The 18773-nt window shown below is 39.3% G+C and overlaps 1 protein-coding gene across 4 annotated transcripts in view; it reads right to left on the reverse strand.

Moving 5' to 3' along the window:
• LOC140464232 (platelet-derived growth factor subunit A-like) overlaps positions 1 to 18773 on the reverse strand; it is a 90695-nt gene that overhangs the window by 19165 nt on the left and 52757 nt on the right. For 3 of the 4 annotated variants that reach the window (XM_072559074.1, XM_072559075.1, XM_072559077.1), the window contains 2 exons: positions 8828 to 8974; positions 5595 to 5782 (listed from right to left, as the gene is read on the reverse strand). In XM_072559074.1, the coding sequence (XP_072415175.1) occupies positions 5595 to 5782; positions 8828 to 8974 (335 nt within the window). The remainder of the gene's footprint in view (positions 1 to 5594; positions 5783 to 8827; positions 8975 to 18773) is intronic. The other variant, XM_072559076.1, reaches the window with a different exon arrangement.

Below are 18773 nucleotides of genomic sequence, written 5' to 3' on the forward strand. Positions count from 1 at the left end.
CTTAGAACAAAAGACTAAAATTAAATTTAACTTGGTAGAGGATGCCAACGTTAAGAGTGTTTTCATTGTAATTACTAAAAATTCACACATATATATATATATATATATAATCTTTAAAAATATGTTCAGGGAGATACGACATTTAAACCATACAGATAACATAATATATGTAACAAAAATAGGTAAACTTCAAAGTGAAATAATACGACAGTGGAGAGCCATAGCCAAAATTGCTGTGCCATGTGGAAATTTAAGGTCACTTCATATGTCTTAACTAACCACTTGGACAGGAAACGTATCCAGCAGAATAACAGAAAAGAGAAAGAAAAACAGAATTGTTTTAAAAGGCATGAAACTATTAAATGTTGAACTCAGATGTATTCATACAAGAAACACAGTATGGTCGCCTGAAGTATTGCAAGCAATTAGGCAGGCAAATTATCCTTAGACCTTCACTACAAAAGGACTGCAATACAAGAAGAAAATTTTGTATAAAGGGTTTTGGTGAGATTACACCTGGATTGCTGCATGAAAGTTTAGTCTCCATATCAAAAGAAAGTTCACTAGATGATATTTTGGGATGAGAAGATTGTCCGATGATGACAGACAATTGAAACTGGGCTTTTGTTCTCTGACATTTAGATAAATGGGTGCTAATCGAATTGAAACTTGCAAGGTTCTGAAGGGACTTGACAAGGTAGACAATGAGGGATTGTTTCCCAGCTGAGAAATCTCAAACCTGGGGACACAGCATCAGGATTCGGAGTTGATGAGATGAGGAAAAATTTCTTTATAAAAGAATGGGGATGCTTTCACATTAACTTCAAGACTGTGGTCAATAGATTTCCCACTGGTCTGGGAATCAAGAGATATGGGAAGTAGGTAGGAGGTGGAGTTGCAGTAGAAGTTCTGCCATGATCTCATTGAACTGGGCAGCAAGCCCCCGAGGCTTGATCCTTTACTCTTGATCCTACTCCTGATGTCCTTATGTTTTTAGCAGAATGGTTAAGAACGAGAGGAGCTCTTGTGATCTGGAATGCATTGCCTGAAAGGGCAGTCAAAGCAGATTCAAAACCAAATACCTAACGCAGCCAGCACCGCAGGACTAAGAGGACAAAAAACAGAGAAGTGGGACTAATTGGTATAGGCTCTCCATTGAGCTGGCACAGATATGATGGAACAAATGACCTCCTTGTCTGCTGCAGCTCTAATTCTATAATTTGTTGCAGTGATAGCCTGAGATTTATAATGATGATGTGTCAGCTTCCAAGTTGTTGAGGCATGTAAGACATGAGTGATAGGAAGAAACTAACATAATTACTTGAGAGTGCAAAACTTTTAAAGTAAAGTCTGGAATCTCAATGGAGGAAGAAAAATTGTACATGTTGAACAGGCAGAGAAATTCAAACACATGATACAAAATAGAATATTAAAAGAAACTGCAACAGTACCACAGCAAATACAATGGGGTGCTGCCCATAACTACTTAAAAATACAAAATAAACAGTGCTTTGAGGCAGTAAAACTTCTTGTGTTTATTTTAGTGTGGGCAACCTGGAGAAAGGTTTCCACAAAATTCACTATGGAGCCTCTTTAAATAATAATGTTCTTTATTATTTATTAATTGATGTTTTGAAGGAAATGTTGTTCCAGCAAATGTATAAAACTCTTTTCTTTAAAGAAAACTGGTCAGTTAATACCGTCTAAGTTGTGGAAGTGAAACCTCCTTTTATGCACATCCAATATAAGCACGTTCATTATATAAGGGCGTTTTCACTAAGCGCCAGATTGGACCAGCTTAGTCAATACTGAGTAGGTATTATGGACAAGTATGGTTATGAACAGTTCCTCTTTTGTTTTCCATCCCAGATCTTGTGGAACAAACTGAATCAATTATGTGTAACAGCACCTCCAGCAGCAGGTGGCGATGGTGATAGAGGGCACTGAGCAAGGGAGCTGAACAGTTCACTGGGACCTCCACCAGTAGGTGGTGACAATGAGGGATGACAGCTGCAATAGTCAAATGGACTCGTAGTGGGGGGAAAAAAATTGTGTTTTTGGTGAAAGCAGAACTGATAGGAAGAGGGAGCAGATTAGACAAAGAATTCAGTCAACTCTTACACATAAGCATATGTAATGAAATAAAACTTGGTCAATACTGAAGGTTTGTTTCCAAAATTTTTTTTGACACTCTATAATTCCTTGCTAATCCTTAATTTCCCTTCCTGTTTGTGATGACCTGATGCCATTGGAATAAAGAATCCCTATTTCCTGATCTTTGTGCTTTGCATGTGTTAAAATCTCATTCAAATACACATATATATATTTTAGATGATCAATTATTCTGTTGACTTCTTCATATGAAATAATTCAGATTCTGATTTAATTTTATCCCCCACTTTTCTCTTTTCGGTACCATATAATTGGTGTCTTTGCGACTAAGACATTCCATGAGTCCATAATGTAGTTGTTGGACTTAACTGGCAAAGTAATCCCTGTTGCACAACACCATTTGCTACAGTTATCACCCTTGTGAATTCTTGGAGACCAACCACCAGTTTTTTGCAGCTTTTTAACACCAATCCATTAAGTCCTGACATGAGGCTGTCAAAACATGTTTAGTATAGAATTTGGACACTCATCAAAAGTAACTTTCAAAAGACCTGGTGGTGTTACATTCAATTCTGGGCTCCAGAGGTTGAAAGGACAAATGATGTAATTTACTGCACTATTAATCAGTAACCACAGTGCATTTCTTCAAAGTTAGTACTACTCATTGAATGAGAAGACTATAGCTACATGGCCCATTCCAGGACTTCATATATTGATACTTCAGTGGAGTACCACATTGTCACAGACCACACATTATGCAAGTGAATCTTCTGGAGAAGAACCGAGAATACATTGACCTAATTTACTTAGCTGACATCGTGTCATATATAAAATGTCTGCCAGGTTCGCCTACAACAAGAGAACTGCACGTCAAAACATTGGTTGTTAATCATTTTGCAATATCACGAAGACCGCTGTACAATTGGAAATTCTCTTTCTCTAATTACTTTTCATTTATAATAAAAGGTAAACTTTTTTTAAAGAAATCTTATTCACAGGATCTGGGCATTGTTGAAAGGTCAGTATTTGCTGCACATCAGCAACTCCCTTTAAGAAGGATGTGGTAGGCCACCTTCTTGAATATGACTGAGTTACTTGCTATACCTTTTCAGAGGCAGTAAAGAGTCAACTCCAATTCTCTGTGTCTAGAGTCACATATAGGCTAGACCAGCTAAGGCTATTTAATTTCCTTCTCTAAATTACATAAGTGACCTAAGTGGGTGTTTTCTGATTATCTATTTTTTATGGTCACCATTACAGAGTCATTCCTCTTTTCACATTCAGATTGTATTTAATGACTTAGAGTCATAGAGATGTACAGCATGGAAACAGACCCTTCAGTCCAACCTGTCCATGCCGACCAGATATCCTAACCAAATCTAGTCCCACCTGCCAGCATCCAGTCCATATCCCTCCAAACCCTTCCTATTCATATACCCATCCAAATGCCTGTTAAATGTTGCAATTGTACCAGCCTTCACCACATCCTCTGGCAGCTCATTCCATATATGTACCAACCTCGGCATGAAAAAGTTGCCCTTTAGATCTCTTTTATATCTTTCCTCCCTCACCCTAAACCTATGCCCTCTAGTTCTGGACTCCCCGACCCTAGGAATAAGACTTTGTCTATTTACCCTATCCATGCCCCTCATAATTTTGTAAACCCCTATAAGGTCCCAGTCTTCCACGCTCCAGGGAAAACGGCCGCAGCCTGTTCAGCCTCTCCCTGTAGCTCAAATCCTCCAACCCTGGCAACATCCTTGTAAATCTTTTCTAAACCCTTTCATGTTTCACAACATCTTTCCGATGGGAAGGAAACCAGAATTGCACACAATATTCCAACAGTGGCCTAACCAATGTCCTGAACAGCTGCAATATGACCTCCCAACTCCTGTACTCAATACTCTGACCAACAAAGGAAAGCATACCAAACGCCTTCTTCACTATCCTAGCTACCTGCGACTCCACTTTCAACGAGCTCTGAACCTGCACTCCAAGGTCTCTTTGTTCAGGAACACTCCCTAGGACCTTCCCATTAGTTACACAAGTCCTGCTAAGATTTGCTTTCCCAAAATGCAGCACCTCGCATTTACCTGAATTAAACTCCATCTGCCACTTCTCAGCCCATTGGCCCATCTGGTCCAGATCCTGTTGTAATTTGAGGTAACTCCCTTCGCTGTCCAGTACACCTCCAATTTTGGTGTCATCTGCAAACTTACTAACTGTACCTCTTATGCTCGCATCCAAATCATTTATGTAAATGACAAAAAGTAGAGGACCCAGCACCAATCCTTGTGGCACTCCACTGGTCACAGGTCTCTGGTCTGAAAGACAACCCTCCACCACCACCCTCTGTCTTCTACCTTTGAGCCAGTTCTGTATCTAAATGGCTAGTTCTCCCTGTATTCCATGAGATCTAACCTTGCTGATCAGTATCCCATGGGGAACCTTGTAGAATGTCTTACTGAAGTCCATGTAGATCACATCTACTGCTCTGCCCTCATCAATCTTTTTTGTTACTTCTTCAAAAAACTCAATCAAGTTTGTGAGACATGATTTCCCATGCACAAAACCATGTTGACTATCCCTAATCAGTCCTTGCTTTTCCAAATACATATACATCCTATCCCTCACGATTCCCTCCAACAACTTGCCCACCACTGAGGTCAGGCTCACCGGTTTATAGTTCCCTGGCTTGTCTTTACCGCCCTTCTTAAACAGTGGCACCATGTTTGCAAACCTCCAGTCTTCCGACACCTTACCTGTGACTATTGATGATACAAATATCTCAGCAAGAGGCCCAGCAATCACTACTCTAGCTTCCCACAGAGCTCTCGGGTACACCTGATCAGGTCCTGGGGATTTATCCACCTTTAACCGTTTCAAGACATCCATCACTTCCTCCTCTGTAATCTGGACATTTTGCAAGATGTCACCATCTATTTCCCTACATTCTATATCTTCCATATCCTTTTCCACAGTAAATACTGGTGCAAAATATTCACTTAGTGTCTCCCACATTTTCTGTGGCTCCACACAAAGGCCGCTTGTGCTTATAACTTCTCTAAAGGAGTTTGAATTCTGGTCTTCAATCATTAATTCAATATTGAAATGTTATATAAACAAGGACAGAAATATTTCACCTGTGAATTTGAATTTTCAAGTTTTTGGAATATTTTTCTTTTTAATTTATAATTAAGAAGTAGTCAGCAGAAGTGTAACAGTTTTGTTTTTATTTAATCATGCCTGATTTAAAAACAAGACCTGAACAATGCAAAGCTCCATTCAAAATGATGCTGATAGAGTGTTTGTGAGTGGATCGGGGAAGGGCAGCAGCTGACAGCCATTGACATTTCATGGAGTTGGAGATGTGAACTGCTAAGAGATTAAAATCCCTAAACTAGCCAGTCTGCAAAGTTTTAAAGGTCATGGATAAAGTTGTAAAAGTTGCAGAACATATGAAACAACACATTACTACATACCTGAAAAGGCTTGTAATATGCGTGGACGGGAATGCATTGATAGGTTTTGGTGTTACAACAGCCAGAACAGCGCTTTATCTCTACACACGAAGGCCACAGAAGGAAGCCCACTGAAGTTGGGTCCACTTTGTATCGAGGAACCTCTACTGTGACTATTCGTGTTTTGCATCCAGCTGGTTTTGAATATTCTTTGGTTAATGAGAAAAGAAAGCAGTAAAGTTATTATTTACAAATACAAACTCATTCAAATCTACATTAATATTATAATTCACACTCCATTCTACAGAAATCAAATGTGACAAGAATAAAGGTAACAGTTAATTGAATGTTATTTCCTCCAAAGGATGGCCTTGCTATCTCCTAAACAAAGCAATATATGTATGACATGACTACATGTTACTGCTAGCTGCTCCAGAGATGGTGCTGTAACATTTCTCAGCTTGTTGTAATGGTTAATACTCCAACCCTGTAAAAATAAGTCTTTCAGTTAAATCACAGGTCTGCCATAAAACAACTAAAGTCATACTCTTACAAAGCAATAGAGAAATGTTGAATATAGTAAGAATGCTAAAGTTCATTTTTTCTGTTAAATTAAGTTGTATTTTTTGCATTGGTCTTAGAGGTAATTGTGTTCCTTATGGGAAATCTATTTAACAGAAACTTTTCTGCTCTCTGTATGCAATTTTCCAAACACTGATGTTCAGAACTTATACAATATTTTCCATTTATACAGATGTGAAAACATAAGCAAAGCATGGGTGAAAAATACATTTTGAAACTTAAACACATCCTTCAAGAAGACCATGTAGCTCACTTGTGCCCGCAATATGGTTTTACCTATAAAAAGTAAACTATCAGAAATTGTTTCAGAACCTGTTCCCATTCATTACTGCAGTTTTAATATTTAGAAGAAAGGAATTCATCAAATAATCTATAAGACTTTGTACTGTAGCACCCAAATGACACACAGTGGTATCATCGATTCTGTCATTCCTCTAATTCTTAATGCTCTGAATTATGTACAATGCACTCAATTGTTTGTAGTGACGGCATACACATCCCTTTTTTCACTGGGACCATTTTCCCTGAACTTAAAATTACACAATTTGAATTAAATTTAAATCTTTAGAAACAAGCCTGATTCAACCATATTTGGATCTCTTTCAGGTTTTAATTTGAGGTGTTCCACATTCCAACTGTCTCTGAAAATCATGGCTCTGCTACTTTTAACTATCATTAGCATTCTTCGTAAAACAATCCCCACAGCAACACAGTCTAAATAACATTGGACAGTACTAATTACATTGTTGAATGTCTAAAAATGTAGTGAGCATAGCAGATGTTGAGGAGGGAATTAATGGCTCTTGATCTTGTGAACATTTCTAACTGCTTGAGGTACATTCATGTGGTTAAGCATTCAAATGAATTACAGCCCTTGAAATCCATCTGCCCTATTCATTATTCCATATATATTTAGTACACTGTTTTTAACTCAGTAGGTCATTTTGATAATGTAACATTTTCAACTATTACCATATTGTAGCTTCATATTTTCAGATATGAATTTATTTTAAATTACTCCCGTTAGCAGGTTTTAGCTTTAGTCATGTTAACTGGTATGACATTAGCTTTATAGCTTTTTTCTCAAACTAATACAGGATGAACCTTTACTGACATTCACATGAATTTAACTTTGGTCTTTACCAGACCTGTGTAGGAAGTTGGTTAGGGTCTTTTTTTCTGGACAGGCTGGCAACTGTCCATAAAGACATACCCCAACAATGAGGTCCAAGGCATGCAGCAGCCCAGGCCATGCTGGTACTATTAAGCCCTTATATACAACCTACACATTTTGCCTGTATGGCATGTCAGAGTCCTCAAGGGTATGTCCCACCCCAGGCATGGAGTAGTATCAAGAAGGGGTGATTGTGGAGCAAAGGAAGCATATCATTTACAAATGAAAGGGACTTAATATCTGACTAAGGCAGCTGCCAAGAATAGCTGAAAAGTAACCATTCTGGAAATGAGGAATAACAAGGTCCCATGTCTATTTCAGGAAATAATGATCTCACCCAAGAAATACCCTGTATTGGAACTTGCTCTAATTAAACAAGTTATTTATGAAGTTTAGTTCACATTGCATTTATTCTTAATACTTAGAGTCTCAAAAATGGTGCATTATGCACATCACTGAAAAATTTAGTTTGCATCAGTCACACACGATCTGTGATCATATATCAGCTTGGACAAATACTTGAAGCATATTGTCAATTTCAATTCAAATCTGATGCTTCCATGGAACCTGGAGAGTATCAATGACCCAGGAAGTAGGAATGAGGAATCTGATGCCATGTAGAAGAGAAACATGTATGTGCAATATTGTCAAGCTCTCTCATCTCACCCTATTCTCCTAAAGAATGACCATACATTGCCATCCATATTGTTGCACCCATTACGCACATTGGTGTTCCATTTATGTCTGAAAGATGATCCATTGATGAAAACAAAAGGGCTCATCCTTGTGATGTAGCAATTCTGGGACAATCATTAGCTCCATCTAGTTGTGAGAAGAATGCTGACTATTAGATCATAGCCAAGATCACTAATTTGTCATTTAGTGGAAAATGACCATTCACAGAAAAATGAACAGAATGCAACTGCAAAAGCTAAATTAAAATTCCCTAGTTATATGCATTTAAGATGGAATTTGCTTTATCCAATCAGTGGCTCAGCCTATTGCCCACTTGATTTTGCAGAAACATTTTTATTTCTGCTCTCCAAAGTCTGCTGCTCATTCATCTTCAGGACTTTTTTTTCTTGAGATTTGTACTCAAATATTCTTTGAGCAGACTCAGGAATGAGATAAGTTCCTGGATGGTTATGGTAAACAAATGAGCATAATGTTAAATTTCCACTTCTGGAATCAGAAACATGAAAGCTAATTCCTGAAGCCAAATCATTTTCTATCTTAGAGGAATCTTCACAAGTGAAAAAGTCCAGCTTCTGAACAAAATGTGTTAATTACATGGAAGTATTTTGGATAATGTTTGTAATTGCAAGTATGTGTAAATGTTGAAAAGAAAGCAAAATGAGGCCTAAATATGCTTAAGTAACACCTAGTTTATTCACACCCAACACCACTTGAAGAGCGAGGTGCTCTTATTGATAAGTAAGATCTCACTGTCAAAGAGGAAATGGAAGCTGAGCATGAACTGGTAGTAATGCTAGCAGACCTGCTATTTTTGATCTTGGTTGGCTCTGTGGTGATGGTTCTGGCGTTATTGCTAGGTGAAGCGGTGAGAGCGAGCGTCCTTCATTGCTTGCCTTTTGTCCAAGCTGTTCATTAGTACCTTTGTGTCTCCCCAGCCTAATTGGCACACCTTAAAAAAAACACAAAGCACAAAAACCCTGCTCAGTTCAACAAGCATGCAATGCCAAGTCCAAATTCACCATGAGACGTCACGTGGCTGTGAAAATTACTCAGCTGGCGGCATGATAGGCCTGGGCCTGCAGTCACTGTCGGCGACAAAGTCAGGAGATTCCAGAAATTGTTGAATTTGATGTAACTTGAATGAGCAATACCTTCAAGGAACCCTTTCATAAAGTAATATTCCACAAAAACTACAAAAGAATCAAAATAAGGAGGTCTAGTTTCAATGGGATTGTGTTCCTTATTTTTCTCAAAGCAATTGGCATAGCATCAGACTATGTTAATTGGCACTTCAGCCATTGCATGTTGGATGACTCTCATCTGCTTTGGTGATTATTTAAGTGACACTGAAATATATTTAGAGTCTGATATCTGCAGACGTACAGCTGATGGTACCAATTACTTGCGGGACAACAAAAAGATGGCAATTGGATCAAAGAAGTGACATTTCTGACCATTTCCATCACTGCTTGAAGGTCTAAGGGAACTAGTGATGCAGTTGAAATATACAGTAGAAATATTACTGCACAGACACATGTGCACACTGTATGAAAAATTCTCTTGGCGATTTTAACTTAGATATTAAGCCACTCATTTTAAGTGTATTAATGCCTCTACCAAATTAAAGGACTTTTTAATGAGCCTATTAAATGCTTAACATCTAATATTCACATTGTATAATTTCAACGGTCTATTGTTCACCAAGTGGAAAATCAGTGAAAACATTCCATCAACAGATCATGGCAGGAACAGAGAACATTATTGAAACCCTTTTTTAAAATCAGTTTCCCAAGTCATAAGAATATGTTTCAAATGATGGAATTCTGGCAATCCAGCAAATACAAAACTTTTCTTGATGAAGAATATATAAAGAGAAGTGACTTTATTTCATTTAATATTCAGCCATGAACTGAAATGAAAAAATTAGAGGTTGAGGAACATTTGTCACCAATGATCATAATGTATAAGGTTTAGTATGTGGCAAGATTATGATGAAGGGCAAATAAAATGACTAAGGCAGATTTCAACAGTTGCTTTTGGCCCTGAAGGTCTAATTGTATGAAATTAGAAAGATAAAAACTAAACGTGATTGAAATGCCCTTTAAAATATTATAATCAAGGTAGATCCATATATAATAGCGTTCATATGAAACAAAATTTTAAAAAACCAAAATGGTATTTATTCGATGTTGAGCTGGCTTCAAGGTGGCATACTTGACATTCTTTTTAGGAGAACTTCTAATCTGATACTGGAAACAAGAATATTCAGAGTAACTCAGTGATGGTTGGCATGTCATCAAAGCTCATTGGTGGAACCTTAACAGACAGGCTTGTTAATGGGACTGTGATTCTTCAAACAACCAAATAACCCTGCATGTTAATGCATTTTAACTGGCAGGATGGTCCTAGTTCATCAAGTATTGAAATCAATGAATTGTGCCAACAAAGTACACTGTTTTAGTTGGGTTTCAGACCTACTTCAGATTTTTATCACATTATGCATTCAAGGCAAGGACTGCATATGTTGTCCATTCCAAATTGACAACAAGAAGGTGATAGTGAGCCACTATCTTGAATGACTACAGTTTTCATGTTGAAGGTATTCCTGCTGTACTGTTGGTTTGCGTTGCTGAAGGATGTATTTCCAGTTCAGGATGGTTTATGACTTGGCAGGGGCTGGTATTCATTAGCACCTGCTGACATTGCTGTTCTGTGTGATAGAAATTACTAATCTGAGAGATGCTATGAAAACCTTGGTTCCTGTCAACTTCCACATAAGTTTTCTGGGCAGTTAGCTGGACAGTTTCCCTACAGATGAAAGTATGTGTGCTCTATATCAAGCTTGAGTTGAGTGAATTTCTCCTTGTTTGTTTTCAAGACTCTGAAGTATAACAATAGATCTTTGCGTATTACAGATTTTTGATTAAACATTCAAGAGGCATAAGGCAAGCTACAAATTCACAGAGTATGCTTAAGCTTTTGTTGCATTTCACTGGATGTCTAGTGTTGTTAGACAAATAGTTAATATTGTTCCAAAAGTATTAAAAAGTGAAGAGGAATTTAGAAAATTCATTTAAGACTGCAATTGTCAAGTCTATAACATAAGTCATTAAAGTCATTTTGAGGTTCCTTTCTGTTTATCCAAATTCACAATATTTGGTTTTCTCCCCAGTCTTACTTTGCTGAAGCAATTTTTTTTAAAGTACTTGGGTGTTGTCTGTTAGACTTTTGTTTTTGCTGTTTTTATTCTCTGCCCATGGTATCTTTCACCTTCACTCTTTCCTTTTAATCCTGGTTGTTCCATTCCTCCCACCAGCTGCTTTTCTGTAAGTGATTATTTTTTCCCTTTTAAGCACGTCTCCAATTTGCTTTCTACTGCTTCCTCAGTAGTGTTGCTTATGGGAATATCAGGCAAGATTAGGCAAGGTGAGCAGTCTCCATGGAAAGAGCTAAGCAAGTTTGAGCAGGAAGCGTAGATCTAGCCCAAAGAAGGATTGAATGGTTGGGAACAGAAAGTGGAAGAAGTGCAGTAAGCAATCAGCTTTTTAAAAACCCCAAAGTATTTAAATATGGTGAAAGTGTTGTAAGCCTAATACACAAACCTACCTTACTTTGACATGGATTTGTTATGTAACATGTTTTGATTCTGAACAGCATAAACACAAGAAACTGGTGCGTTGTGACAATTATATGATTGTAGGAAGAACAGCTTCAGAAAGCTTGAAGCTAATTCTTTGAATTAGTATGATTACGAGAATAAATTATATGCATTTTTTGAATTAGATTCAGAGGAACAACAACTTATTAAAGTTGTATATCCATGTGAGAGTTCAATGTGAATTTGGCCATCAATCAAATAAGCTTAAGTACAAAGCTACCATCAGATAATGATCCATTGAATCATTTGCAGAGAAAAGAGCTATGCCTAGAGCTATAAAGAACTGAAGAAAAATGTCAATATAGTTTTCAAGAAAAACAAGTACTTAAGCACCATAACTGGATACTTGGTGCATGATCTCTTCTTGAACTGATGGCAATTGTATTGTTCATTGATCACCTTGTTAAGAATTTCTAGACTTTTCAAGGTGTCCAGGACACAATGTAGCAGCTGCCCAGAAATAAGGAAAGTCTTGCAGCAAGTTGCATATTTGGATGCAATGTGGTCCACAAAAGGTGGTCATAGAATTCCTTCAATATGGAAGGAGGCCATTTGGCCCACCAAATCCACACCAATCCTCCAAACAGCATCCCACCCAGACCCATCTTATCCCTGTAACCCTGCATTTCCCACGGCTAATCTGCCTAGACTGCACATCCCTGGACATGATGGGCAATTTAGCACCTAACCTGCACATCTTTCGACTGTGGGAGGAAACCCACACAGACATGGGGAGAATGTGCAAACTCCATACAGACAGTCGTCCAAAGGAATCGAACCTGGGTCTGTGAGGCAACAGTGCTAACCACTAAGCTACTATTCCACCTCATCGAGGTGTAGAGAGTTTTAAAAATTAAGGCACTTTAGAACACTTCTGGTTTTTACACAGTTGGCCTGCTTTTGTGCAGGGGATTTCTAAGAAGCACTGTGGACACTTGCTACAGTGACAAGTCAAGTTAGCCTGTCCTCATAATTGTTTATCATCCAGTAGTTATAGAAATAAGTTAAAATGTTAGGTTTCTTCATGGCATCCAAAGAATACTTCACAGTTCTTATTCATAAAGTCAACTTGCCGCTGCTCAGCTGTATCTGTGAGATGACTATTGTGTTAAATGAATTGAGCAAGTCTTTGTCATTTTTGTCATGGAAATACACACAGCAATATGAAAATAACAGACAGGAAAAGAATAAGCTGCTCAATTCACATGATGATAGCTCCTGCCCACATTCAGCAATGTCATCTCCTGGAACAGGCACATAAAGAGAAAAAAGTCAGGGGCAATAACAGGAATACACAGCAAGCCTGTTCGTATTTCAGAACAAAGAAAAAGCTGGCAGTATTTGTCAATAAACAAAATAGGAAGAGACACAAATTCTTTTAAAAATCTTGTTTGGGCAATTCACTGCATGCCTCCACTGCTTTTAAACATCTTCAAAATAGCACTTCAACTGCCTGCATGACAGTAAATCTTCCTCAGCAACATATTTACAAAACACCCTATCATCTGATAATTCTATTTGTAATATTTCTTACATTAGACAATATCTTACATTTCACTTCCCAAATCCATGATGTTTTCATTGCAATGTATTATTAAAAAATTTGTAATTGCTTATTTTCAATGGCACATTTCCAAACTGCTGCACGATGCATAAGTACAGTGGGAAGCTGTATCATTTGTATCAACATGATTTATTCATGGTTTAACAAAACATCATATTAATGGGCATGTGAATGTGACTTACATTGATGCCTGTTGGAAGTACTCGCAATTCCACAAGCATCCAATCTGAAGATGAATAATGCACAGATCTGTTGCTGCAATTATCCCTGGTCCATTGTTTCACTCCTGGTCTTTTGCCAAGTTTCTCACTAGCTAATATCAGCTTGACTATTTCTGCTTGGTACAAGTTGCATGGTTACTTGAAAACAGTTTAGCTGAGGAAGTGCTTTAGAATGACTTCTCAACCATATGTGCAGAGGGCTGGTATTTATAGGAAAGAGTTAATACTCAGAAGATCTTAGGTTGATGATGCCATCATAGAAAATTATGAATTTGGCTTCAATGAATCCAAAAGCCTTCAGGTTAGATACTGAAAGCATTACAACAGCTGCCTGATTATGTCTAAAACTCAACAACTTGCAGCAAGACTTTCAGAGAAGGGTATCTGCCAATGTTAGCTGATCTGACCTGCATATGACTCCAGAGCCACACCATGAACAATAAATGGAGGGGTAACAAATACAGATTCTGGAGTTACCAGCATCCTCAAAACAAGTGCTTGTTGAACGGGGAACAACAAAAGGCCTAGAATATTTCTCATCCATTGCAAACCACATTATTTCTGAGCAAGTACACTGGATAGGTTGGCCAGAAGTACTCTTGTCACTAATCTAAGTCAGTTTTATTGAACCTAAATGCAACATCACAACGTGTTCAGAACAGTTGCACATGCCTTTTGGCTTCACTAAGACATATTTAAGGAGTTTGTTATGCTTGAACTCATTGGAGAGGGGCCAATGGTTTAGCAGTAGGATTGCTGGATTCTTTTGCCCAGATTGGTTCCATCAGAGATGAGCTCACAGCAAGGAGAAGAAATCAACTCCATTTGGTTGTTTTTTTGCTTCTTTGTCCTCACATTGTTCACATTCTTTATACAACTTATAGTCATAGTCATAGAGATGTACAGCACAAAAACAGACCCTTCGGTCCAACTCGTCCATGCCGACCAGATATCCCAACATAATCTAGTCGCATTTGCCAGCACTTGGACCATATCCCTCTACACCATTCCTATTCATATACCCATCCAGATGCCTTTTAAATGCTGCAATTGTACTAGCCTCCACCACTTCCTCTGGCAGCTCATTCCATATATGCACAACCCTTTGCGTGAAAAAGTTCCCCCTTAAGATCCCTTTTATATCTTTCCCTTCTCATCCTAAACCTATGCCCTCTAGTTCTAGGCTCCCCCACTCCAGGGAAAAGACTTTGTCTATTTACCCTATCCATGGCCATGATTTTATAAACCTCTATAAGGTCACCCCTCAGTCTCCAACACTTCAGGGAAAACAGCCCCAGCCTGCTCAGCCTCTCCCTATAGCTCAAATCCTCCAACCCTGGCAACATCCTGATAAATCTTACTGAACCTTTTCTGGTTTCACAACATCCTTCCGATAGAAAGGAGACCAGCAATATTCTAAAAGTGGCCTAACCAACGTCCTGTGTAGCCACAACATGACCTCCCGACTCCTATACTCAATGCTCTGACCAATAAAGAAAAGCATACCAAATGCCTTCTTCACTATTCTATCTACCTGTTATTCTACTCTCAAGGAGCTATGAACCTGTACTCCTAGGTCTCTTTGATCAGCAACACTCCCTAGGACTTTACCATTAAGTGTATAAGCCCTGCTAAGATATGCTTTCCCAAAATGCAGCACCTCGCATTTAGAGTCATAGAGTCATTATCTAAATTAAACTCCATCTGTCACACCTCTGGCCACTGGCCCATCTGATCAAGATCCTATTGTAATCAGAGGTAGCCTTCTTCGCTGTCCACTACACCTCCAATTTTGGTGTCATCTGCAAACTTACTAACAATACCTCCTACGTTCATATCCAAATCATTTATATAAATAACGAAAAGTAGTGGACCCAGCATGGATCCTTGTGGCACTCCACTGGTCACAGGCCTCCAGTCTGAAAAACGACCCTCCACCACCATCCGCTGTCTTCTACCTTTGAGCCAGTTCTGTCTCCAAATGGCTAGTTCCCTTGTATTCCATGAGATCTAACCTTGGGAACCTTGTCGAATGCCTTACTGATATAGATCATATCCACTGCTCTGCCTTCATCAATCCACTTTGTTACTTTTTGAAAAAATTCAATCAAGTTCATGAGACATGATTTCCCACACACAAACCCATCTTTACTATCCCTAATTAGTCCTTGCCTTTCCAACTCCATGTAAATCCTGTCCCTCAGGATTCCCTCCAACAACTTGTCCACCACCAATGTCAAGCTCACTGGTCTATAGATCCCTGGCTTGTCCTTACCACCTTTCTTAAGTAATGGTATCATGTTAGCCAACCTCCAGTCTTCTGACACCTCACCTGTGACTATTGATGATACAAGTATCTCAGCAAGAGGCCTTCTGTCTTGAGTTAAACTTTTCAGACATCATTATATCCAAATGTTAAGAGATTAATTTTCCAAGAGATTATTTTGACAGTTCCTCTTTGTTGTGTAAACCCAATAAAACTGTTTCCTCTGGGACCTCAGTGCAAGAAATTTTTATCATTTTTTCTTTTTATTATGGATACTCAATGATGACAACAATGCCATTTTTGAAGGTCTAGCTTCTTTAGTCAGGAGTGTGATGCTGGAAAAGCACAGCACGTCAGGCAGCATCTGAGGAACAGGAGAATCGAGGCTTCGGGCAAGAGCCCTTCATCAGGAATGATGGAGGGCTTATGTCCGAAATATTGATTCTCCTGCTCCTTGGATGCTGCCTGACCTGCTGTGCTTTTCCAGCACCACACTCTCGACTCTGATCTTCAGCATCTCCAGTCCTCACTTTTGTCTAACTTCTTTAACCTTGCACAGCCAAGCACGCATTCTGCAGCAGGAAGGACCACACAACAGTGCTATTTAAAATTAAAGTGACATCACCTACTTAGAGATTAGTTGCTGCTTGACTTCTTTGAGCTATTACATCAATTCTGTCAGTGTTTTGTGTTTTTTAATTTATTTATTGAATTTGGGTGTTGCAGGCTGGCCATCATTTATTGCCCATTCCTAATTATCCAGAGGATGTTAAAGATACAACAACAATGCTTTCGATATGGAGTCATATGGAGGCCAGACCAGGTAAGGATGGCCGATTTCCTTTCTAAAGAACATGAATGGAACCAGATGGGTTTTTAATGGCAATTTACAGTGGTTACATGGTCACCATTAGGCTGGCGTTTAAAGGCAGATTTTATTGAAATTAAGTTTCAACATCTGCCGTGGTGGGATTCGAACACTTTTCCCCAAAACATTAGCCTGTGTTTCTGGATTACTGATCCAGTGGCAGTGATATGGCTGCTAGTGGAGAATTTTCAGCATTATCAATGCTCCTGAATAAATTATTGACTCCTCAGTATCTTTGACTATGCAACATCTCACAGTCTTTCATCTACTGTATTATAATGGAGACCCTAGAAGCTCTAAATTTCATGAAAGTTCACTATATTTCAAATCTCTTGTCAGAGAGCAGCACGCAGAGCAACCACAAGGTTTTCTCCAAGATTGCAAGATTCCCCGTTGTGCAGAAAGCACAAACTGCACACACATTATTTAACAGGCTTGGTGTACCAACATTGGAATGGTGTTCAGTTTGACCATAGAACAATCTATAGTCCTGGCAGTGATCATGACACCTTTGTTCTGAGGCAGTCTACTTTGCCAGCTGCATTTGAATGCCTATGACAAAACCAGGAGTGGTGGCATGACTATAAAAGCTACCCACTGACCATAGGCCCTGGTGGACAACACATGCACACACGGGCAGCATGTATTTAATCAAAGTCATTCTGCCACACATGATTGAGTAAAACAATGGCGGTCAAAACAATGTAACCACTGCTCAAACTGCTTTGGAGAAACTCTGCAGTAGATAGCAGCATGGATATACTCTTTGTGGTGGTCTGCTACACGCTGCAAAGCTCAGTGTCATGAGGGGATAGACCTGGCCCTATCACAATAGGGCTGAGGCACAGAGGGAGGAGGAGGAAGTGGAAGGCAGAAAGAAACCTCAACATGCTTTTTCTGAATTCAATACCAGTGACCATCACCCCAATTCCCAATTCACCAATGGTCCCACACTTTACCTTCCCTCTGTCACTGACCATCACTGTGCCTCTTGGCCACACAATACAAATATAAATACCATCACAAATGGAACACTCCAAAGAAAATTTGTAAATGAATTGATAACTTATTGCACACAAATGTCAACTAATCACCTTTAGTAGCTCCCTTCCATTGTCTTTGCCTGAACTCATTACCTCTATGCTGCATCTAAAACATGGCGAAAATGAGGACTGCAAATGCTGAAGATTAGAGTCAAGAGAGTGGTACTGGAATAGAGCAGCAGGTCAGTCAGCATCCAAGGAGCAAGAGAATCAATATTTCAGCCCGAAATGTCGATTCTCCTCCTTCTCAGATGCTGCCTGACCTGCTGTGCTTTTCCAGCACCACACTCGCGACTCTGCATCTAAAACATGACTGTAGAAGGTTGATGATATTTCCCTGAAGGAGACTGTGAATGGTCTTGGAGTATTCTTGTGCAGCTATGAAACTAGAAGGCCTCATCTTGTACTGCACCAATGCCACCCTCTGTGTGCAATTGGTCATCACAGTCAGCCAATAGTTGGTGGTTCAAGACCCTCAAGGTACAATGTTTTCACTATTGAAGGGTTCTTGTGCTGAAGTGGTCATGTGCCTAAATCTGAACCAGGAGGCTCGAGTTCAAGTTCCACCTGCTTCAGACGTATATAATAACATGGTAGAAAGTGAGGACTGCAGATGCTGGAGATCAGAGTGGACAGTGTGGTGCTGGAAAAGTACAGCAGATCAGGCAGCATCTGAGAAGCAGGAGAATTAATGTTCCAGGCATAAGCCTTTGATTCCTGATGAAGGGCTTACGCCCGAAACGTCAATTCTCCAGCTCCTCAGATGCTACCTGACCTGCTGTGCTTCTCCAGCACCACCCTCTCGACACATATATAATAACATCCCTGAACAGGTTGATTAGAAAATATCTGTACTGCCCCAACTTAGCATTGGCAACAGCAGCCTGGGTTGACTTATGGGAGCACAAGAGGTGCAGCACTGGTAGGACAACAAATGCTGTCGTCCGGAGAAAGAACAGAAGGTTCATGCTCAATGAATCGGTGCTAGTTCTCTGGGATGGCACTTCAGAAAGCCCCACTGATTGTTTGCTGGATTGCTGTAACAACCTGGAAGCCCCTTTTCACATTATAATACTGGTGACTGTCTGGGCTTGCAGGCAGAAACCTGGCTTTGAAAGACAGAGGTTG

Source organism: Chiloscyllium punctatum, chromosome 39, assembly GCF_047496795.1.
Source record: "Chiloscyllium punctatum isolate Juve2018m chromosome 39, sChiPun1.3, whole genome shotgun sequence".
Taxonomy (NCBI): Eukaryota; Metazoa; Chordata; class Chondrichthyes; order Orectolobiformes; family Hemiscylliidae; genus Chiloscyllium; species Chiloscyllium punctatum.